The 25,033-nt window shown below is 41.1% G+C and overlaps 1 protein-coding gene across 9 annotated transcripts in view; it reads left to right on the plus strand.

Annotated features, from left to right (window-relative positions):
* Nucleotides 1-12,381, plus strand: part of SLMAP (sarcolemma associated protein) — a 160,807-nt gene extending 148,426 nt beyond the window's left edge. For 7 of the 9 annotated variants that reach the window (XM_028152749.2, XM_028152746.2, XM_008146309.3 and 4 more), the window contains 3 exons: nt 2,404-2,575; nt 6,657-6,791; nt 10,218-12,381. In XM_028152749.2, the coding sequence (XP_028008550.1) occupies nt 2,404-2,575; nt 6,657-6,791; nt 10,218-10,310 (400 nt within the window). In that variant the 3' untranslated portion in view covers nt 10,311-12,381. Of the gene's footprint in view, nt 1-2,403; nt 2,576-6,656; nt 6,792-8,754; nt 8,845-10,217 lie in introns of all 9 variants that reach the window. The other 2 variants (XM_054729929.1, XM_028152767.2) reach the window with 1 other exon arrangement.
* Nucleotides 12,382-25,033: the final 12,652 nt, after the last annotated feature.

Genomic DNA, 25,033 nt, shown 5'->3' on the forward strand with positions numbered 1-25,033 from the left:
TTGATGTTTTGATTTTTTGTTGTTGTTGTTTGTTTATTTAAAGGAAAGTGTGTGTGTGTGTTTAATATATTTTTATTGATTTCAAAGAGGAATGGAGAAGGAAAAGGAGATAGAAACATCACTGATGAGAGAGTCGTTTGATTGGCTGCCTCCTGCATGGCCCGGTGCCCCAAAACGGGGATCAAACCTACATCCTGGGCACATGCCCTGACTGGGAATTGAAACGTGACCTCCTGGTTCATAGGTCGATGCTCAACCACCAAGCCACGCCGGCTGGGCTCTCATCAATGTTTCTATCTCTCTATTCTTCTCCCTTCCTCTCCCTCTAAAATCAATAAAAAACATTATATCCTATATAATAAAAGCCTAATATTCTAAGTGTCCTACCATTCGTTCGACTGTTTGACCAATCGCTATGACGTGCACTGACCACCAGAAGGCAGACGCTCCAACCAGTAGGTTAGCTTGCGGCTGGGGTCCAGCCAATCGGGACTGGGCAAGACAGGCCGGACAGGCCTTAGAGCCCTCCTGTGGTCCCTCCCTGGCCCTGATCATGCACCGGTGGGGTCCCTCAGCCTGGCCTGCGCCCTCTCACAATTCAGACCCTTCAGGATATGTCGGAGAGCCAGTTTCAGCCTGATCCCCGCAGACCAGGCCAAGGGACCCCACCGGTGCACAAATCCATGCACCAGGCCTCTAATATATATATATATATATATAAAAAGTCACAGAGTGTGGAATATTCATACTAGATGGTTGGTTAAGCTGTCTGCCTAAATTCACATATACTATTTAAGACAAATTAATTTCTTAAACTTCTGGTTTAGTAGTTCTCTAAATTTATTTGGTAAGCCTCCCCAGCATACTTGTATTTAGAAACTAGTCTTTCTTCACAGGTTATTTTCTGCCATTTAGTTCCTGGCTGTATTGGCTTGATATCAGACCTACCCCCTAAGAACCTGCCTAGCATACAATCAAAATGTGATTTACTATTATACTACACTAGAGGCCCAGTGCCCTCAGCCCGCCCTGCACCCTGTCACAGTCTGGGACACCTCGGGGGATGTCCGCTGAGGGTCCTTAGCGCTCCCGCCACCCGCTGCTGCGCTCTCCAGGCGTGAGCCCAGCGTCTGGCTGAGCGGCGCTCCTGCGTTGAGCGTCTGCCCCCTGGTGGTCAGTGCGTGTCATAGCAACTGGTCATTCCGCCATTCGGTTGATTTGCATATTAGGGTTTTATTATATAGGATAGTACCTCAGTTACATCCTGAATCTTATGATTCATCCTGAGAGGCATAAAACTGTCATTTTGAAGACCTTATCCTCCTTTAGCTTTTTCATTTATATATGAGAACCAAATTATCTTTTTAATTGACTTGAGAGAGAGAGCAGAAGGGAGAGGGGGAGAAAGAGAGAGAGAGAGAGAGAGAGATTGATTTGTTGTTCCACTTATTTATACATTCGTTGGTTGATTCGTCTATGTGCCCTGACTGGAGATTGAACCCGCAACCTTGGTGTATTGGGATGATGCTCTAACCAACTAAGCTACCCAGCCAGGTCCTGGAAGCCAAATTCTTTAGCACAACTACACTATTCAGGTCTTTTGTTCTTTGTTGTCAGTGATGTAAAAGGAATTAAATAAAGAGTTTCTGTTTATGCCTATCAAGCAGTTTTCCTAGTGTGTAAATTGTGGTTGTTTTTTTAAATCAAGTTTTAAAATTTAGTAATCATAGAATTTAAGCCAGGAAACAGCCTCAGAAATTGAATTCCATGGAGGGCACTGAGACTCTCCTTGTGTTATCTATGTCTGTAAAACATGGTGCCTGGCACAGATCTGAGAGCTCAGGAAATGCTTACTCAGAGAATGGTATTACACCACTTAAGTGACTTGCTTAACATCCCACAACCAAATAGGGGCCCCAGCCTCCTGGTTCTTTGTCCTGTGCTTTTCCCCATTTTGGTGAGTCTTCTCATTTGAGTAGGTTTATCTTTACTTGAATTGGCAGTGACTTCTACACTGTGAGTTTCTATCCTCCATCCTGTTTGTCAAGTACTTAAAATAAATAGCTGAAGCACATGCTATTCTTTCCTGTAGAAGACCTACACTGAATCTTTTTATGATAGTTAACATAATGTGATATAACAAAATATAGTCACCTTCTACTTCTATTTTTAAATTTCAATCTTTATGTGTATCTGATTATCTGCAAATAGGACACAGCTTTAAACTTACTTGCATTCTTTAGTGTTTTGACACTATTTACTTATTGAAACTCTTATTTTTTATATACTTTTCTTTTCTCCTCTGAAATCTACTCCATCGCTCCTAGTGAAATGTTTAAGGAATTGGACTTCCTGCTGTGTCTAGTTTCTACATGAATAACTCTGTGAATATTTATCTTACAGTTCTCAGAAGCAGAGTTTAGAGCTTACCAGTGATCTCGGCATCCTTCAGATGACGAGGAAAGAACTTGAGAATCAGATGGGATCCTTGAAAGAACAGCATCTTCGGGATTCAACTGATTTAAAAACTCTTCTCAGTAAGGCTGAAAACCAAGCAAAGGATGTACAGAAAGAGGTAAAGCGGAAAGACATTATAAGCCCCATTATGGTTGGACTTAAAGCCAAAAGCAAATCAGATATTCATGCTAGTTAGAAATCAAGTTACGTTACCTGTCACGAAGTTGATGCTTGGAACATCTCTGCTTGGTAATCTCTAGTTGTGTATCATGGTCCATATATAGAGAATTTATATTTAGGCCAAACCATTAAAAATATAAATATATAAAATTACATTAAAAAATTTTCTGTACCAGTTAGTTGACCTATATGAAAAGCCCTTTGTACCAAATCACTTAACCCTCTCAAAGATAGTATCTTACTTAACTTAGAATACTTTGGAAAATGCTCAGCTGGCGTGGCTCAGAGGTTGAGAATCAACCTATGAACCAGGAGGTCACAGTTTGATTCTCAGTCAGGGCACATGCCAGGGTTGTGGGCTCAATCCCCACCCAGTGTGGGGCGTGCAGGAGGCAGTCCATCAATGATTCTCCCTCATCATTGGTGTCTCTATCTCTCTCCTCCTCTCCCTTCCTCTCTGAAATCAATAAAAATATATTTAAAAAAAAAGAACGAAAGAATACTTCGGAAAGTAAAGTGAAGCCACACCATATGCTGTTTAAACCCCTCAGGTGAAACTGGCCTGAAAAGTTACTTAAAATTCACCTAATAGCCAGCCAGCCAAACACATATTCTATGACCTTTGACTGTCTTCCCACAACCCCCATCTCATTTTCCCCTTCACAAATATGCATGCTCCCGTTTCACGTCATTTTGCTTAAAACCTTGACTTGGTGGCTTTTTAAAAAAAATCATGTTTAAAATGGTGAAGGTTGACTTTGGAGCAGAGACCCCACCCAGCCTCTTCTGAGCAAAGATTTGAAGTTGACAATGCGGCGGTAAGAGCTGTGTTCAGTCCTACTGGCCTTGTACTCTTGGCCTGCATTGCCTCCTGACCAGCTCTGAGCATGGAGAAGGCTGGTGCATTTTGATCTACTTTCTGGTCAGGACCCACCCCAGTTGTAGACTCGGTTAAACAAGGATTCATTATAAATAGAAGGAAGTTAAAGACAGTTCTCGGTCTTTAATAACGAATTTTCCCAAAATTGTTTTTAGAAAATCTGTTTAATGAATGCAGTTTTCCTTTGCACTTTCCTTTCCTTGTAGTATCCTTAACTTGGAAATGATTATTGTTCTGTCTTCATGTTTGTTCCTAAAGGAAAAAAAACATAACTGTAACAGTATATGTGGCTATATTGATTTTGTAATATGTTCATTTTTATCCTCTTGCTAAGGATATATGTTTGGAGAGAAATCCCATTTTATTTAGTTGGAACACAAATTTTGTGCCAAAGTAAATACCCAAGTATTTAATACTGTAAGCACTTTGTGTTCTTCCAGTCCATATGCCATAATTCTTTCAAAATCTGGGAAGAATGCTGTGGTTGGAAGATGATTCTATTGTATGTTACTATGAATGCATTACCGTTTTGTTGCATTATTTGTTTGCCTGTTTTTGGTTACCGAGCCATCAGTGCAAAATGCTTTAACTGTTTCCACAAATGGCAGTGGCATGTTGTCACAGCATCTAAATTGTTGATAGCCTTTGGATTGCATTAAATGCAACATATTTAAAAATATGTCTGATCTTGTCAATATGTTTCTTTTCTGTTTTCTTGTTCATTGTTTTCCATTGTGAAATGATGTGTAGTCATCACACTTCTTTGTAATGTAAAATTGCTTCTCTTTCTGTTTGTTCTGATGTCAACTATTGGATACTAGTCTGTAACTAAACTGTTCTTTACTGAGATTCTTATATCTGTGTAATCTGTTGCAATGAATTACTACCTTTTATTAATGCATATATATTCTTCCCTTTCGATATCCCCCTTCTCCTTTCTCTCATAGAATCATGCGTAGTATCATAATTATGTATCTTCAGCACTGTAAAGGGCTAAAATATTATCAGCTAATAAGCAAGGTTATTTAAGAAGAAAACCAAAAGTGTTGGAAATATTGTGTGGTATTTTCCTTTTGATCAGAACTGAGCTCATTTTTCACCTCTGAGTTAGAAAGCAAGATAGAGCAAAAGTGATATCCAAGCAAGATATGAAACTAAGATTGCAGAAGGTGACCTTTGTTCCAACAATTAAACTTGTACATGTGGCAGCTTTTATTTGAATATTTAACAAAGAAAAAATACATGAGAACAGTACATTTTACCCTCAGTAGTAAGAGAAAAATAATGGTAATCATCTTTATATTTGTCTTTAAAAAGCATCTACATATTTTAATTTAGTAGGAATATCTATGAATTTATAATACATTGAATATACAAGTCACCTTGCAAAATCTAACTCAGCCGAGTTGTTTGGCCTCACCATCTTGTCCCGAGGCCAGAGTTCTTCCCACCCCTCTCTCATACTGAAGGTGAACAGCCGATCTTCTGACTGAGCTGCCTTCCTGTCTTTCAGCTTCACAACTCCTGGAACGGAGAAATGGCTAAGTGCTTTGGGGTGAAAGGCAGGCTGGATGTGAAAATGGTGGAAAGGGAAAGTAAGGGGAAATTTAAGTCAGCAAAGCACTTTTCATTTCTGCTCTCTTACTCACTGTTAAGAATCAGATCACTGAGAATTGATTATGTTCTAAGGCACAGAGACTAGTCTAGGTACACTGAATTTGCCTTGGCAGCCTGCCCATAACCTTCTGCCTTCTGGAAGGAAGTCCACAGACCCCACACAAAAAAGCTGTCGTGAAGTCCATGAATCTTGCTCCTTAATTCACTGTCTGGTATATTATCTGGACTTGTGCTGGGACTTTGGTAGGTAACAAGGAGCTCCTTTCATATTTTGCCTCCTTCTCTGTACACGTATCTTCCTCCCCATTTTCTGGTGACTTTTCTGCTGACCCTAAGCCCCCTTCCCCCACCTCTTCGGGCTAATGTTTTTTTTTACCTTCGGGTGCATAATGATAAGCTCCAAGGTAATTGCATTATGGAATTTCTAGGATATAGGCAGAAAGGGTTAGAAACTTTCCAGCCTCATGGGCTATGTTTAGGGAAGAGGAGAAACCTTTCTGATATGGCAGACCCATGGTATATTTATTTTCTACTCAGCCCTTGTCTTTCTTTCTTCCAAAATCTTCAGAGATGGCAGAGTGGGGCAGCGGAGGCCGAGACAAAGGCACAGCCAGCAGCAGAACAGTCTTTACCCTTTGGGAGCCCAGCTTGCATGTAAGATGCAATATCTAGAAGTGGAACCAGACTAGAATTCCTGCCTCCCGGGGCATTTAAAGTAGGGGCAAACCATACTGCATTTCTCACTGACCTCACCTGTGTTTTTGAGGGCTAGCTAGTGCATCTGAAAATTATACACTGTGAACTGTTTTTTCAGAGCAGGAAGTAGTTTGTTTCACTTTTCTATAGACATTTTTCTATAATGTCTTTCAGAAACACATTTTTAAAAATTACTTTTAATTGATGCTTATAAGTTTAAGTTGAGAGATAGAAATGTCCCTACTCATAGTAGTTGGTACCTTAGCCAAGCAGGTTGGCGACTGCTGCCTTAGACACATTTCTTTGCTTTATTTGCCTAGAAATTCATTTATCCGTAACATTTTCATAACATGTGATGCTGGATTAAAGGAGGACTAATGGGAATTAATACTTTCTACTTCACGACTAAAATAGCTTGGCTGATATTGCTTACCAGGATATAAACTCATACTTTCTAACCTTGCCATTTAATTAAGCTATGGAGTTTTTCTTCACTTCTTTTCTTTTGCTCAGTTTGAAATTTTATTTTTCTCCTCTAACTCACTTAGTGGAAAAAGTGACCATTTATATTAGAAACAGATGACACACTAGTGACGTCTCTTAATTTTTTTTTTAACTTCAGAGCCAGAAAATTCTTACATAGAATCAAGTTAACATTAAAGACTTCTTATTATTAGTGTAAATGATTCTTATCCTTCTTAAAACAAAAAGGCTTGACTTTGGTGTTGCAGGTGACTAAATAGGGTCTGGTATATAAGCCTGAATAGAACCATAACTTCATACCCATTTAAGTTGAGTCTGCACACTCTTTTTTCTTTGCCTTTAGTATGAAAAGACACAGACTGTACTCTCAGAACTGAAGTTGAAGTTTGAAATGACTGAGCAGGAAAAACAATCAATCACAGATGAGCTCAAACAATGTAAAGACAACCTGAAGCTGCTCCGAGAAAAAGGAAATAATGTAAGTCTTTGCAAACTTGGCTTAGCTTTGATTGAGAGGCAGGTGAGAGCCCTGAAATCGATTCTTCAGAGGATTTTATTACTGATTTGAGAAACTAAGGCCTATAATACACATGAACTAAACTTTTCATTATGAAATGCCATGATGGAATCACTGTGTTGTCAAAATTTTTAGTTAAGAATTTGCCCCTTTAACCTGTACCCCTAAAAGAGCCTGAGGACTGCCCGGAGCAGGAGCCTTGTTTGCAAGAGAACAATTACCTGAGAACTGTCAGCTTTTCCTGATGAATCCGAACTTCTGTCCCACTTTCTGGCTCTTTTTTTTCCTGGCTGGGAAATGAAGCTTTGTACCACCAGAGTCCCACCTAAGAAAGAGTAGTTCATGTTGTCTCCTTAGCATTTGGCTGTATCCAAAAATGGGAACTTTATTATGGTTTTTCTTTTATACTAATAACTTTCTCACTAAGGCACATTCCTAAAAAACTTAGAGTCTTTTTGGCCTCCCATAAATGTTAGGAAATATTAAAGAGTTTCTGTAGGGCTATGTGTGTGCATGTGTGTGTGTGCACACGTGTGAAGTTGGAATGTTTTCATATAAACTGGGTTTAATAATATTAATTTGTTTTTCATTTGCTAGAAAGGCAGATGGTCTTTAAAAAGATGTGGTACTAATAAATGTTGTGTTACATGTTTTGGTGATCATTGCCTTTGTGGGACCTAACTGATAGATGATGTTCGGTGTGGTGGGTGTGCTGTGACTCACTGCAGACCTCTGCCCTGGCTTGGACACTGCAGGAGACACACTTCCTGCAGAGGAGGGCACTTTGCTTAACTCGCAGCACAAGTGCAAAGAGTGATGTTGCATGGCCGTCACAGAATGCTCATGAGTGTGTCCAGCTGTCCTTCCTTTGCCAAAGAAAGTCCTGGGTTGTTTTTTTTTTTAAATAAAGGCATGTGGCTTAGTTAGAAGCCTTTTAGAAGTTGATGAATGAGGTCTGGAGGCTGTATGCTAAGCAAAAATAGAGTGCATTTATTTTGAAAATATAGATTACAGAACTCTTCTAAAATCAGATCATAATGGTTTGATTCCAAGTTTGATTACTCCTGTCTTTTATGTTAATTCATATCCTTCTGAGTATGGAATTTCAGTCTACCTTCTACTAAATTAACCTATGAAGACATCTAGCATAATCAGAATGGATTCCCTGCACCATTTAGAGCCTTTTGTAAAGTAACCTTATTATTATTATTTGTAGTTGTACAAATAATTTACCTTAAGGGTGAATTTCCTTTTATTTATGATATGGGCGTGTGGTACTAAAATGTTACTCTGTAATAACACTCATTGTGGTAATTTCCTCCTAATTTAATAATGGTTTATATTTGGTAATATAACCCAAAGCCCTGAGACTTAGCTGCCTGTCTTCATATACCAAATGATTTATCATATATATGTCAGCTCTCTTACTTACTTGGTTTAGAAAACATGCATAGGGCATTTATTTTTAAGCTTTAAAGCAACAGCAAAAGAGTTTTGGTTTTTTAAAGAAAGGTTTTGATGGAGAGATCAAATAAATTTTAGCCATTTCCAATATACTCATGTCAAATAATGGATTCTAAGTATGAAGCACAAATAATGTACTCTCAAGCAGAGCATCAGTTGTTGAGGTATTGTCATTGCTCTGTCTTAACATACTGCCTTTCATTAGGATGTTAGGGACACCCACATTGCCCATTCCTCCAGCTGTTCCTCTTAGGCTGCAGTTTGTCAACTTACATACCACAGTCCATCATTCTGGATTGTATTAGATGTCTTTAAAATGTTTGAATCAGTGCAAAACCTGAGTGCTAATACTGCTATTACCTCAGTCTTTCTACCCTTCCTCCCACCCCCTTGGGGTCTAAATCATCTTATCTGATTTTTTATAGCATAAAATGATTTTAATATCCCTTCCCTTCTTTAGCCTTCCATATTACAACCCGTCCCAGCCGTATTCATCGGCCTATTCCTGGCTTTCCTGTTTTGGTGTTTCGGTCCATTGTGGTAGAGAAAGGTACAAGCACTACTGTTGAGTCCTTGTCTGTTTGTCCCCGTCACCTGTTTGTACCATATTTGTAATATAGTGCATGGCAAAACCACACGGGTATTTTGTTACCTGAAGCAAACCCTTCATTTAGTATGCCATGTATTGTGTCATTTGAATGAACTGAACAATCAACTAATCATGTAACATTTTGTCTTGTTTCCTTTGTAGTAATGCTAACAATGAATTAATTCCAACCTAACCAGTTGTTAATATTTTGCCTTTAACTGAGTCTTTGTCTCTAGCAAACTGGAGTAAGCTATGAATTTCTGCAATATTAGTACCCCTTCCCAATTACATTTTTAATCAAACTTTAATGAGAAATGAAGAGTTTGCCTCTTTGAAGTTTTCAGCCAGCTTTCTTTCCCCTCCTCCCTTCCCTCTTCTTTTCCATAGTGTAGAGTTTCTTTGTTTTAATCCTTGCCTATATTTACGCTATGGCTATGAAGATGAAAAAGGATGAGATTAACATAATGGACCATTGGCTCACAATCTCAACCCCAATGTGCATTTACTTAGGAGAGTAAACTTATCCCATATCTTTCTGAGCCCTGATCTGCAACATTAGAATATTTCCTTAAAAGCCAACTTTCTTAATAAAAACACTAGTAAAAATAAAGCTATCAACCAAAAGCAAGTTGATATTATAAAGCCCTTTGAAAGTTAACAGGGAACAGCCCATCCATGTTTGCCTCCAACAGGCATGCATGTTAGTAGATCATATGAGATGATCACATGACATTATTACACTGGACATGGTCTTTACCAAAAGTATCAGATAGGCAGAGTCCCTAAGTAGCACTTCCGATCTTGAACCCCATCTGATTTTGTCTTATGTGGTTTCAAATTCGAGCATCAAAGCTTAGACCATTTTCTTTCGATCACCTTACTGACCAGCCTTTTGTATAAAACTACCCTACCATGTGAGTCTGGTTTTTATCAAGAAATAAACACTTTAGGCAGAAACATACTCCAGGCATCTGTGTACATCAGTTAGTTGTAACATATGGGTACTGGAGTAAATAAAGCAGGTTGAGCCCAGAGGGTTTCTTAGAAGTCACTGTTGGGTTTTAGCTGTAACAAAACTGAAAACTGCCCAGGACTTGCCTGAGATGTATCGGGCTTCTACACAGTGGTCCTCTAAAAGAGTCCCTGCTGTTATGACTCTCCTCACACCTGCTCTCCCTCACCTTTATTTCCTTTCTTTTTAAAATGTTTTCTTATGCAAAGATAAGGTTTTTCTAATAGTCTAAATATTCAGGACTCTCTGGAACCCAAGGGGTTAATAGGTATGAAAAGAGAGGGGAGAATGTGATATTGACTCTTGGTTTCTTTCCACACAGAAACCCTGGCCCTGGATGCCCATGTTGGCTGCCCTGGTTGCAGTAACAGCCATCGTGCTGTACGTGCCAGGTCTGGCCAGAGCTTCTCCATGAGAGCGTTTCTTGAGTCCGTACACCGTCCTCCCTCTAGAAGCTGGCATCACACTCATGCTGGGGACAAACAGAACCATTTTCTTCCTTTTTACCTCTTAAAACAGCAGACAGAAGTGCAAGAATACAGCTGTAGGGTCATTGCTTTAAATTATATAAAATGTATCTGTCTATAAAGAGAATATAAAATTGTGACTTTATTGTAAGCAATAATTTGCTTGCAATTTTTCATGTAATTTTTAAATTAGTATGTTGGGGTTCTGAATATTATGGTGGCCTAAAGTAGGCTTCTTGGTACACCAGATTATTTATAACATTAAATATATGGGTATTTTACTCTGAATTCTAAAGGCCAGATAATTCATTTTTCTGATTCGTTAATTACCCAAACCAAACAACCGATGTGTACATGGGAGGAGAGGCCCTGTGTGCTCAGTGCCTATCAGTTTGAAATATATACACATATATATATTTTTTACATATTTACGCCATTTTTACTTGTTATAAAACCACTGAGCTATTGGGAACAAGACTTAGAGACAACTCTTTGTGTGGATTTTTTTTGTTTAAGGAGAAATAATACACTTGGAAAGTATTCTGCTCTAGTGATACTTTGGGCAATATGTGCACGCTTGTTTAGCCTTAATGTGACTTGACGATGTGGAGGACATCAACTTTGAAAAACTTTCCATGAGAGTATTTTCTCGAGCAAACTGAAGAATTTCTGGAAGCAAAAACATAGTAATTATATAATTTCAGTGCAGTAAACCAAACTGTTGAGTCAATTGGAATGTAATTTATTAAACCTCATGTATTTAAAGAGATATTTTCTTTAAAGCCAAGTTACTTTTTCATATACAGCATTTTAGGAAGCATGATTTTTTTTTTCTATCATCTCTTCCTCCAAAGCATGTTTAATTGAAGAAAGAATTAATTTCTCTTTAGATAAGCTTTTACTGACTTAATTTGATTATGGTATTTCAAAGCTAATTCATGTTCGAAGTATACTGTTGTTACCTACCAACAGATTTCCTGGTTGGGTATGCAAATGGTTATTTTCTTTTAATTGTTAATTGGTATGTTCTGTTAATGAGAAGCACTATTCCCAAGATTAATAGCGTTCCAGGCTCAGTGAAGCACCTAAACACTGCTTGATATTATAAATTTAAAACACAGAGATGGTTTTGTGTAGCACCACAGTCATGTCAATAAAGTTTATTTAGATCATAGAATATCCTAAAGTATCACATAGTTAAAATTTTCAGTCAATGAAGGCCAGGAGGCGATGTCAGTGAACTGGCTTGAATGTTCTGTGGCAATCCACAGGCCTAGCCAAATATTGAAATAGAAGTTTAGGATATAATTTGCCTTGTGATGTTTGGCAGTCATTGTTTGTACTTTAAAGGTTATGTTTTAAGCTATCCGGGATTGGCTGTTAGGAGGATCACTAGATTTATGGAGGAATTAGTCACGGATGACTTGTAGGAAATACTGTCATATATAGTTCATTTCACCATTTTCTGTTGCAGGAAGCCACTCCACCACAGAATGCTAATATGCCAGTGGTACCCAGTACCTCTTGTATATAGGTTATTGCAAATATTGTTCTGAAATGCTTAACTTCAGAATTACATTTTTTAAAGTAAATAATTGTTTTAAATCTATTTTGTAAAGATATAAAGTACAATAGAATTTCTGGAGTACAGATTAAACTATTTGCACTAACACACGTGATGTGCATGATTTAATAAAATAACTTTACTCCCTATGCATTTTTGAGTTGGATATCATTGAAATTCTTAGTGCTGACTCTACTACTGGATCGTTAATAAGTCTTTTCTTAAAATGACTCTTTGTGCAACACATATGTTTGGTGTTCTTCAGGGTTTAAAAGAAAACACTGAGCTGTTTCCTCTAGGTTTTATTAGCCTTTTATTTAACATAGTGCTTTAATTTTTTTCTCTTTTACTATGGTTATTGTTAAAACATGGCTCATTTGCCAGACAAGTCTCTCTAAATGTAAAGTCTAGTATCAATATTTACTTTATTTAAATTGAATAAATGAGGTTTTGTAGTTACTGCCAGTTTTTCTTAAGAATATAAATGAGCCTATTCATAAGCAACACCTCCAGCTTTGTTTAGTTCACTTCTAGGTTAAATAAAGAGTATGATTATTCACTGGTAGTGATAGAGCCATTAAGAAATTTTAATTGTAGCCGTTAAGAATTGAACAGCCCTATAATGATACATTAAAGAATTATACAAAGGCGCTACACGGCTGAGTCAGAAAATGAAAAGAACGTGGGGGTTTGAAGCTAAACCGAACCAAATTGGCATCCTGACTGCTTTTTATCAGCTGGGTTGCCTTGGGCAAATCATTTATCTTCTCTGAGCCTCCACTTCCTCCTTTATAAAATGGAGAGAATGGCATCTATAGTTTTAGAGGTGGTATGAAAATTAAAAAGATAATGTATGTGAACTGTCATTTGAGTGCCAAATGAGTATTTATGAGAATGTCATACTAGAAAAAATACTGCAATTATTTAAGTTAGGTGAACCATTACATCTGTTTAAAGTGGCTCAAATGTTGAGATTTTCTGTGTGTGAGTGAGATATAACTGCAAAGTAATGAATCCGAAGAAAGCATCTTCACTAAGCTGTCCCCTTCATAGTTGTGTCTGGGAAGTACTATGCCCAGTTTGATAATGAGCCTACAACAGGAATGCCTGTTGTGACCGCCTTCAGAACTACTTTGAGTGGAATGTGAAAACAAGTCACAGTGCTGAATAGTAGAGGCTTCCAACCAAAACTAGTATTGATTTGCCTCACTTGATCTCTCACTTTAATCACCAAACTTGACCCCCAGTAACTTTTAGCTGCTTCCAGTGATTATATCTACTATCAAAAAGATGGAAATCTGGCCCTAGCCAGTTTGGCTCAGCGGATAGAGCATTGGTCTGCAGACTGAAGGGTCCCAGGTTTGATTCCAGTCAAGAGCACATACCTCGGTTGCGGGAGGCAACCAATCAATACGGCTCTCTCACATCGGTGTTTCTCTCTGTCTCTCCCTCCATCTTCCACTCTCTCTAAAAACCAATGGAAAAAATGTCCTCAGGTGAGGATTCAAAAAAAGGTAAAGATAATAAATGTAACAATAAGTTACACACACACACACACACACACACACACACACACACACACACAAAGATGGAAATCTGCTAAAGAGAAAAAAACTGCATACAAAACAACTGTCTTAAAAATGTATAGCCTTGCTCAAAAAAATTCACTTCTGGAAATTTATCTTGAAACATAATTAAACATAATTGTGTGCACAAAATTTTAACTACCATTTAGTATAGGATTTTTTTGGTACTAGTGATGGGTAAACAACCTAAATATCCAGCAAGTTAATACTGCCATTTTACACATTACTCTGCTTGTAAAGGATGTGGAGGGAGATAGCCATATTAAGTAAAAGAAAGGTTAGCAGGTAGAATAACCCTGGTTTTATAAAGAAATAATGCAGACATACAGGATATGTTTCTAGCAGGCGGACTCAAAGATTTATACCCAGGCCACAGTAGTGCTTCTGTCTCTATGATCATAGGTCAATTCTTTTCTCCTTTTATGACTTCTAATTTCTTTTAATATATGTTGCTTTTGTAAATTTTTAAAAAGCTATTTGATTTGGCTTTGAATTAGAAATAAAAAGAATTTTTCAGAATTCCAAATTGGTTTCCATGATTAAATGAGTAAGTAACTTGTCAAAGTATCTGTTTTTATTTTTTTAATATATTTTTATTGATTTCAGAGGGAGAGGGAGAGAGAGAGAGATAGAAACATCAGTGATGAGAGAGAATCATTGTTCTGCTGCGTCCTGCATGCCCCCACAGTGGGGATTGAACCCGCAACCCAGGCATATGCCCTGACTGGGAATCGAACTGTGACCTCCTGGTTCATAGATCAATGCTCAACCACTGAGCCATGCTGGCCAAAGTATCTACATTTAAAGGGGCTGGTGTTCATTTGCACTTAGGAATTCTGGTGTGTTCATTTAAAAAGCAGTCCTATAATTTGAAACCTGGTTTGTATACATGTACATAGAATGTTGGAGGAGGTCTTAGCAACCCATTCTCACCTTTTTGCCAATCAGGGGAAAAGTTCAGATAATTTTTTACTCTAAGTCAGAATGATACTTATAAAGTTGAGAAGTAAGGTGATTATTGTTTTGCTGCTCCACATTGTCTCCAAGCTTCAGTGGTTTCATACCCATTTCCTTCGCAAATAATATTGTCTAATGGGCGACACTGTACCAGGTCCTGGCAATACTCAGTCCCTGTAGAGGGGGGTACAGGCAAGGAAGCTGGCAGTTACAACAGAGTGAACTAGACGACACTGGAGCCTGTGGAACCATGGAAGAGGCTGATTCTTTCTCACCTTCAACCACCCCACCATCCAAGCCTGAGATGCTTGGCTGCAGAGCCAGAGGTGAGTTTTCCTTCTTTTTAGTCTGGGGAACAGGTCGGGTTTCCTCTCTCTTAAAATTTTATTTTTAAAAAAATACATTTTATTGATTTTTTACAGAGAGGAAAGGAGAGGGATAGAGAGCTAGAAACATCGATGAGAGAGAAACATCTATCAGCTGCCTCCTGCACACTCCCTACTGGGGATGTGCCCGCAACCAAGGTACATGGCCTTGACCAGAATCGAACCTGGGGCCCTTCGGTCCGCAGGCCGATGCTCTATCCACTGAGTCAAACGGGTCAGGGCTAAAATTTTTTTTTTTTTACATTAATGTATTGATTGGTTGATTGATTGGTTTTAGAGAGAGAGGGAGGGGGAGAGAGAGAGAGGAACATCGATTTGTTGTTCCACTTATTTATGGGTTCCGTGGTTAGTTCTTGTATTGCCCTGATTGGGGATCAAACCAGAAACCTAGGGATTTCAGGATGATGCTCTAACCCAGTGGTTGGCAAACATTAGTCAACAGAGCCAAATATCAACAGTACAATGATTGAAATTTCTTTTGAGAGCCAAATTTTTTAAACTTAAACTTCTTCTAACACCACTTCTTCAAAATAGACTCGCCCAGGCCGTGGTATTTTGTGGAAGAGCCACACTCAAGGGGCCAAAGAGCCGCATGTGGCTCGCAACTGAGCTACCCCGCTTATTTTTAATTGAAATAAGTGTACTTAAACAACAAGACATTTGACTTAAGGGAAAACTATCTAGAACTCTTTCAGAGTAATTTGTTCCTACTTAAAGACAGATTGTTCTACATGTAACAGCTATGTACAAAAATGTTATAAAATTGTCCTTGGTTTTGCAATGATAAGTGAAAGAAAACATTAAAATTTTCCAAAGGTGTGCAAGGATTTTTATGTTCTTTTTTTGTTGTTGTTGTTAAACAAGGAGAGCAAAATAACTTACTGGAATATAAACAGCTGAATGAGCTGCTAATGGAGAAGGGGAGTATTTTCACAGAACCAGTATTTTTCCCCATCCCATCTCCATTTGATGTCTATCAAAACATACCATTAGCACCCAGCCAGTGTGGCTAAGTGGTTGAGCATTGACCTAGGAACCAGTAGATCACAGTTCGATTCCCAGTCAGGGCACATGGCCCCAGTGGTGGGCTTGATCTCCAGTAGGGGACGTGCGGGAGGCAGCCAATTGATGGTTCTCTCATCATTGATGTTTCTATCTCTCTCTCTCTCACTTCCTCTCTCTGAAATCAATAAAAACATTTTTTTTAAAAAAGTAAAAAAACAACAACAAATAACCCCACATACCATTGGCCATTTAGTTTTAAAAATGCAAATGTTTGTGCACATACATCAGTTACTTTATGTCCAGTAAAGGAATGGGGAAGGGGAAAATGAAAAAAGAGAAAACTATACTATGATAGGATGCAATGGAATCAAACTCCTTGCAGTTTTATTACTCCACGAGTTCTGGAGTAAAGTAGCAGTTCCCCTTTTAGTAGACACCTGTCTGCTGCAGGAACACATCACTTGTACCTTAATCCTCCATGTCCAAGTGTCCCAGTGTCTGTTTCATTGATTGGCTGCCCGTCAAATCAGAATCGCATCTGGCTCATTGGCAAGCCCTGTTGTCCGCAATAGGCTTTCATTAGTTTGCTAAGGAGTGTGTGCCTCTTAATCATAAACTGCACCCCAGAACCATCCTGCCCCGCCACCTTCAACCCAATAGGATTGTTGTTCTCAGTCTTGATGAGTCTCCTCAGCTGCCGCTTCACAGATGAGGTGCCAAGTCCGCACCAAACAAGCGCATAAGCAGCACCAGGAGCTGCAGAAGACGGGGGTGGCCAGGACTGGTTTCTCTTGAAGTACCTGGTTTTGCAAATGATTAAGATCTCTGGTTGATTTTCCTAGAAAAGGCATTGTGATTGGGAAGCCAATCATGAGAATTCTTTTAAAAGATACTAGCTTGTAAGAACATGTAATAAGCAACTTCAAAATGCAATGGGTATTTAATTTTAAAGCGTGCCTTTAACATTTATGTAAAACGTTTTTTTGTACTCATTCAATAGAAACTTATCTGGCCACTGGGTAAAGCTATCAATAAAACTACTGGTCTGCAATGTGTTAAGAAACAAAAGACTCAGAACCTTTGACCCTCTCCCTTATCTGCCTAAACGAATTAAGATTTTAAAAACCTTCTTCAGGCCCTGACCAGTGTGGCTCAGCTGATAGAGTGTCTGATGCACCCAGAGGTCCCAGGTTGGATTCCAGGTCAGGGCACATGCCCAGGTTGCAGGCTAGATCCCCAGTAGGGGGTGTGCAGGAAGCAGCTGATCCATGTTTTTCTCTCTCTCCTCCCCTCTCTCTCTCCCCACTCTCTCCCTCTCTCTCTCTCTCTCTCTCTCTCTCTCTCTCTCTCTCTCTCTCTCTCTCTCTCTCTCTCCCCCCTCTCTCCCTCTCCCTCTCCCTCTCCCTCTCCCTCTCCCTTTCTCTCTCCCTCTCCCTCTCCCTCTCCCTCTCCCTCGCCCTCTCCCTCTCCCTCTTCCTTCCTCTAAAATCAATAAAAACATGTTTAAAAAAACAAAAGCCTGCTTCAGGAAGGGAGCCTCAGCGGATTTACTCTGACATGTCTGAATTGAGTGTGGCAGACGGGAAAGCTTGATTGTTGGACACCCCTCTGTGTCCCATTGTTTCTGGCACATTTGTTTACCACATGTTTGCTCTTCCTCATCCACCAGTGAATTGCCCACTTTCCCTCTGAAATCCCTGCCCCCCTTCTTAGTCCAGATGGCATAGAAGACTCAACTGCCCAATGCGACCTCGGGTCTCATTCTTATGGAACCCCTGCATGTACATATGTAATAAATTTTAGACATTTTCTGTTCATCTGTCTCATGTTAATTTATTAGCCAGCCAGAAGAACTTAGAAAGGTGGGAGAGAAATTATTTTTGTGTCCCCACACCTTGTATCATTTATATCGATTCTGAATGAGTTATAGAAAGTCCAAAACAAGGAAATGCATTTCTTCGGATGAATGATCAAGTTGGTGTGTCCTGAAGAGAGCTGTCATACCTACAGTTCACATTTAGAAGTGTTTTTGCTTTTTGGTTTTGGTGCCTCTTCACCAGAGGATATTTTTACATTGCTTTTTAGAGAGTGGAAGGAAGGGACGGAGGGAAGGCGGGGAGAGAGAGAAAGATGGATGTGAGAGGGACACATCAGCTGGTTGTCTCCCACATGAGCCCAGACCAGGGGCTTGGAGTGAACCCACAACCGAGGTTGTGCCCTTTACTGGAAATCCAACCCAGGACCCTCCAGTGCTTGGGCTGGCCCTCTTGCCTGGAGTGGAGGTAGGAGTAGGGGTTGAGTGCATATGAGCCCAGTGGAACTTTTTAAAAATATGTATATTTTTATTGATTTTAGAGAGAGAGGGAGAGAGAGAGAAGAGAGAAACATCAATGATGAAAGAGCACCATAGATCAGCTGCTTCCTGCATGCCCCCTACTGGAGATCAAGCTGACAACATGGCATGTGCCCTGACCGGGAATCTATGTTTAAAAAAATAAAAACCTGCCTGATTCATAGGTGAATGCTCAACCACTGAGCAACACTGGCTGGGCAAATTTCAAGGCTTTTTATAAAGCTATAATGATTTAAAATATAGAGTTAGAACTACACATATATCAGTGGAACAAAAGAGCCCAGAAATCAAGCATCTATGAAATCTTGGTACATTATAATAGAGGTCACATTACATTACAAATCACATGAAAAATAATTAAATGAATAATTTGAGGAAAGTTGGGTTTCCATATGGAAAAATAAAAGCTAATCTCTATACCTTACGCAAAAATAAATACTAGATGAATTAAAGACAAACTATTAGCGCCCTAGCCATTTTGGCTCAGTGGATAGAGTGTTGGCTGGCAGACTGAAGGGTCCCAGGTTCGATTCTGGTCAAGGGCATGTACCTTGGTTGCAATGCAGGCTTGATCCCCTGCAGGAGGCAGCGATGTTTCTATCTATCCCTCTCCCTTACTCTTGTTCTAAAAATCAATAAAAACATTTTTTAAAAATTCAAAAATAAACAATTAGGGGAAAAAAGAAGGGAGGGACAAATAATTTTATGACCTTGGCATTGGGTCAACTTATGAAGGTAAAAATAAGTTCAACTATTTTAATGTTAAAAACTTGTACAGTAGAAGATGTTTAATAAATTAGAAGACAAACTGGAGGATGTCTTCTAATTTATACACATATAACAAAAGATTACTATCCCAAATTTACAAGTAACTACAATCTGGTAAGAAAAGTCTAAAGGAAAATGGTCAAAGAATATGAACCAGCAAGGCTCAGAAAAAGAATCCAGATAGCCAATAAAATATAAAAAGATTAGGGAAATGCAAACTAAAACATCAATGAGATACCCTATAAAAATTACCATGTTTATTTTGCTTTTCCTTGTGCCCAGATTTCAGATGTTTTAAATGCATCTTCACATTTTACATATTGATGGCCTGACAATGCTAAGTGCTTGTAAATTTATGGAAAAACAGGAGTTATAATTTGTTGCAGGCAGGAATGTAACTTGACATGGCCACTTGGGAGAGCAGTTGAGCAATATTTAGTAAAGTTGAAATGTATAACACTTTGACCAATAATCCCTCTTCTAATGATATATATTAGAGAATCTCAAATGTATGTGTACAAGGATCTTTGTTCACAGAAGCATTCTATGTAATAGCAAAGATTTAGAAACAAACTAGAGGTCCAATGATAAGGAAAGAGATGAATTGTGGTTATGTATATGGCTATGTGATGGAACACTACACAGCAGTTAAAATTTCTAAATGGGCTCTAGCCGGTTTGGCTTAGTAGATAGAGCATCAGCCTGTGGACTAAAAGGTCTCAGGTTCGATTCGGGTCAAGGGCACATGCCCTGGTTGAAAGCTTGATCCCCAGTACGGGGCGTGCAGGAGGCAGCCGATCAGTGATTCTCTTCCATCATTGATGTTTCTATCTCTCTCCCTTCCTCTCTGAAATTAATAAAAATATATTAAAAATAAAATAAAATTAATAAATGGGTTTATGAGCATCAACTCTGCTAGAACTCAAACAATATTGAATGAAAGACAAAAACCACTATGTTTCCTATGTAGTGAAATTGTAACTAGTGACAGTAGGACTACTAACTTCCTATATTTGCTTCTGGGATGGTGGTGCAAGGACGTGAGATTCAGAGAAGCGAAGGAGGAACAGGGAAGGGACATCAGCTTTGCCTGAGATGATGAATGCGTTATTTACTTTTTAAAAAGCACGGGTGGCAGAATTTAACACTTGTTCATTATGATGATAGGTACATGGATGTTTCTTATATTGTCTTCCCTGCTTTGTATTTGAAGAAAAGAGTTCTGTTGCCATTAAACAGACTGTCTCTGTAAGGGCGGCCTATTTTACCTGTACACTGGTCCCTCTTATCTGTGGGAAATATGTTCCAAGATCCCCAGTTGGTGCCTATAAGGGCAGCTAGTAACAAACCCTACATGTACTATGTCTTTTCCTATACCTGCATACCTAAGGTAAAGTTTAATTTATGAATTAGGCACACTAAGAGATTAGCAACAATAAAAATAAAATAGAACAATTATAGCAATATAGTAAAAGTTACAGTGAATGGCTTTGGGGCCATTAGTAAGTAAAGTGAAGGTTACTTGAACACCAGGACTGCAATTCTGCAACAGTTGATCTGATAACCGCAACAACTACTGAGTGACTAAGGGTCGGGGATCGTATACAGCGTTGATATGCTGGACTAGGGGATGATTCACGTCCTAGGTGGAGTGGGGTGGGACGGCTCGAGATTTCATCATACGACCCAGAATGGCATGCAATTTATAACTTAACGAATTACTTCTGGAATTTTCCATTTAATATTTTTGGACACGCTTGTCCACAGGTAACTGAAATCTTGGAAAGTAAAACCATAGGTAAGCGGCAACTACTCTACAAAATGCTATGACCAAAGTGTTAGTTCTGTTTGGACAGGTATAGGTTGAGTAACCAAAAATCACCACTTTTATTTCGCTTTATATTGTGCCTGTAAAAAAAAAAAAGTGTTTCAAATGCACTAATACCATCTTTTGAATCTTTTCCCTCAGAATACAGTACTGCCATCCTTGAGGACAAAGGATTCCACTATCCCCTACAGGCTTTTAGCAGCTGGGCCTGGAGCAGGCTGGGGCAGTATTTCTGACAGCTGTGCTGCTGCAGGAATGTCTGTAAAAGTGAGAAGTAATTCCTCATCAAGGGAGGGTGTTGTTGTTGTTGTTGTTGTAAGAGAACATTTATTGGGTCAATCACAGAGGTAGGAAAAGTAATTTTTAAAAGAAATGAGCTTAGAAAACAAATTGTAAGGTAAAAGGAAGGCCTTTGGAGCTTGGGAGTGAGGAAGCTAATGGTGAAGTGCCTTGGAGACGGGGAGGAAAGAGGGCAGGGAGAGAGCCTCACGGGGGATGTTTTGTCATCAGCTAAGGAGCTCCCTGCATTGAGCCAGTTGCTCTTGGCCTGCCGGCCGCCCAGCAGCCTCCTAGTTTTATGTGGAGGTTTGGGCTGGAGCACCGTTGCTACTTGGAGCTGGGGCCCCGCAGTCCTGCTGGGGAAAGGCAGGCTCTGGTCTGTGCAGTGCAGTGAAGCACAGGTGTTCCAGGACAGAGGGGCCAGCGGGAAGCAGGGGGCCACCTGCCCCTCGGCTCCCGGCTCCCGTTGATCATGTGCCATGTAGGACTATTGTCAGCAGCTTCTGAATTTTGAAGGGAAACTGGAAACCGGACTTTATGTTCACGTTCCAGATTAAAAGGGAGGGGAGAATGCGCCGAGAGAAGCAAACAAAGCGTGCCCACGAGCTCGCTGTGGCCAGTGGGGCCGCCAGCCGGCAACCCGTGTTCTAATCAAGAGTGAATTTGTAAAGCACCCAGGTGCCTGGGCCAGAGCTGGACTTCACAGGACAATACAATGTTCCGGGAGTTTCAGAGCTGGACGTAGGGTTGCCAATGTTTTACCACGCAATCACATTTGTATTAAAAAACACATACACAGCTGCTGTTTACTTTCGCCATTCCATTAGAGAAAGTCCCTTACCCCTCTAAAAAGTAGGGTGCACTTAACACTGGCCCACGTTTGCTTACGAAATCCTGGAAGCCAGTTTTTTACATGTTTGAAAGGTAACATGGTGCATGTAACACTCCATAGTAATGCATAACATTTCCGCAGTGAGCCATATGAATATTCAACTACGTAGAACAAGGGGAGGCTGTGCAAAACCGTATCTCCGTTCAGGACAGGATTTGTTGCCAAATGAGTTTTGGTGCCAAACCCAAAATCCTGGTTTTCAGACCTTTTTGGATTGTGGATCCTCATCAAGAAAGAAAGGCCCTGGAAACGGACTCGCTTTCGAAAACCTCAGCAGGCTGCCCTGGTTCTCCTCAGGCCACCCCAGGCCACTGGACACCACCTGACGGTTGACTTATGTCGGCTCCGACACGTCTCCCATGCTTCCCACTTTCACCTGCCTCCCTAGACAGGGGAGCCCTAAGTCCTTGCATCTCCAAACTGCATTGGTCCTGGTTCTGAAACCTTCGCCATCCAGAACTCAACCCCTTTCCTGACAACTCTTCGGCTTCTGGAATGCTCCTCTCCAAGCTGGCATAGTCCCAGCAAACGTGGCTCCCTCTGCGGTGCGTGTGACCAGGTTGCCAGGTTGCCTTCCGCGCTGAGTGATCCTGGAGCAGCCGGCGTTGGCGTGCCAAGGTTTTCAAGAATGGCTCCAGAGGGACCGGAACTGCAAAGCTGGGATCGGTCCGTTCAAAATCGCTTTCTGCCCCTGCATCCCGAGGGAGATTTCAGTGTTTGAACAACCAAGACATACTAAGGGCTCCTACTGTTTCTGAAGCACATGACTCTTCCCCAGGGAGCAGCTTGGGCAACTGGAAGGGGGCAAGGCTTTGCAGACTGGCCTTGGAAGAAAGATGTGGGCTTGTTGGGGATGCAACAGGAAGGCATGGCCAGGAAGGTAGGCCGCGTGGGAGTGGGTTCATGCAGACCACAGCTGGGCTGGAGGGAGAGCAGGGTTTGGGAGGAGACTGGGAAGAGAGGATTTCAGGCGGAAGAAGGCTGAGACCGAGGGAGCTGGCTGTGCAAGGGCGGCCCCACTGCAGTTACGCGTTCGGTAGTGAGGAGTCAGGGCTGCCTCACGCAGAGGGGATTTATCAGGAGGCAACGGCAGGGCATTTCTGTTTCTGCTTCTCTGTCCTTCCCATTCTCCTGAGAAAACTCCCCCAAGCAGCCCCCCTGCTTGGCCCCTGGAGGACTTTTTCTGTGACTCCTCCTGCTCCGGCCCCAGCACTTCCCACCCCAGGAGCCCCTATTCATCTGTGAGCTCCTAATGGCAAGGCTGCGGCTCACGGCCCTTGCTGCCCTCCACGCCCCCTGCCCTGGGAGACATACTGAGTTTTCAGATTTTCTCCCTGTTGACCCTGCCTTGGCCTCCTCATGGGTGGGACCCACGATTCACCCTCCAAGTGATCTCCTCCAACAGTCCCTCGCAAAGATTCCGATCTCAGGCGCAGGCATTTATTGCATTTTTATGATCAAAGCTCTGGACCCAGCAGGATGTTTTCCATACCAGGACGCTTAAGAGGACCCAGGGTGACCAAGGGAAGAGGAATGAGGTGATCACAGTTTTCTCCAGTTCCCGGGGGCGTTTAGCAAGAAAGAGGATTGGCCCCTTCGCTTGCTCCTCTGAACACCAAGCTGAGCACTTTAGTTAATTCAGCCACTCGCACTTCCTTTGTTTTGTACCTTTTTGTTTTGCTGTGATTTCAAACTTACTGAAACATTGCAAGGATAGCACAAGGAACTCACATTGCCCCTCCACCCAGATTCACACACACACACACTCTCTACACACACACACACACACACACTTTTTTCTGAACTGTTTGAGAATGTCAACTCATTCATCATGCTCCTTTGCATTAGTGTGCATTTCCTAAGGACACGGACATTCTCTTGGTTTTTCACTTCTCGCTGGGAGTGTGGGTTTTTTGGCCCTGATTGGGGTTTACTGGGAACTGGAGGGAGTGGAGAGCGGCAGTCTGGAGGGCCTGAGGGGTTTAATCACACCTGTGTCACAGTGTTCCTTTCATCCGACCAGACCCTGCAGGCTCAGAAACCCATTCTAACAAGGGGTGGGCTGGCTGACCTTCCAAAAGTCTGCCTGTTGTTTCTGGGTGAAGATTCAAGCCTTGCCACAGCTCCAAAGCCAAGTACGATTTGGGGAAGGTGGCGTCAATGAAGTGAGCCAGTCTCAGGCTTTGAAGCCTGTTTACTGTCCACGTGGTGCCAGAGCCCAGAAGGAAAGAGGTCGGGCAGGTGCAGAGGAGGTGTCCCTTCACAGCTGGCCGGAAAGGTGTCTTCCTGCCGCCACCGCCTGTGCCGGGGCCCTCAAACCCCTCCTGCTCCGAACCAGGCGCCCAGCGATTCAGAGGCTCCCAGAAGAGCCACAGCAACCTCCCGCTCAGGGTCCCCGCTCTTTTGGGAAATCCTGGTGGGTGGGTGGACAGGCAGATCAACCTTTAGCTTTTCTGATTATAAAATTAATGCCTGTTTAATTAATACTTGGGGGGAATCATAGACTGAGAAAAATGTGAAGATGACCCAGACCCCCCGGAAGCCTCCTCCGGCCCTGGTGTCCTTCCTCTCCGACTCCCTTGCCAGGAGCGAGCACTGTGTGCAGTCAGGGCCCCCACTCTGGGTGGTGAGAACTCCATGTGGCTCTGGCTCGGCCCTTACTGCTGAGTAAGGGGACTGACTAAACTTGGAGGTCCAGTTTCCTCATCTATAAAATGGGATCATAGCCGAAACTGGTTTGGCTCAGTGGATAGAGCGTCGGTCTGCGGACTGGAGGGTCCCGGGTTCGATCCCGGTCAGGGGCATGTGCCTTGGTTGCGGGCACATCCCCGGTAGGGGGTGTGCAGGAGGCAGCTGGTCGATGTTTCTCTCTCATCGATGTTTCTAGCTCTCTGTCCCTTTCCTTTCCTCTCTGTATAAAAATCAATAAAATATAAAAAAATAAAAATAAATAAAAAAAATAAAATAAAATGGGATCATAATAATACTTGCTTAAATAAGCTAATTCCGCTCAGGGGCTTAGTCCAAGGCCTAGAAGCAATTGTCAACACATG

The sequence above is a fragment of the Eptesicus fuscus genome, chromosome 18, assembly GCF_027574615.1.
Source record: "Eptesicus fuscus isolate TK198812 chromosome 18, DD_ASM_mEF_20220401, whole genome shotgun sequence".
Classification (NCBI taxonomy): domain Eukaryota; kingdom Metazoa; phylum Chordata; class Mammalia; order Chiroptera; family Vespertilionidae; genus Eptesicus; species Eptesicus fuscus.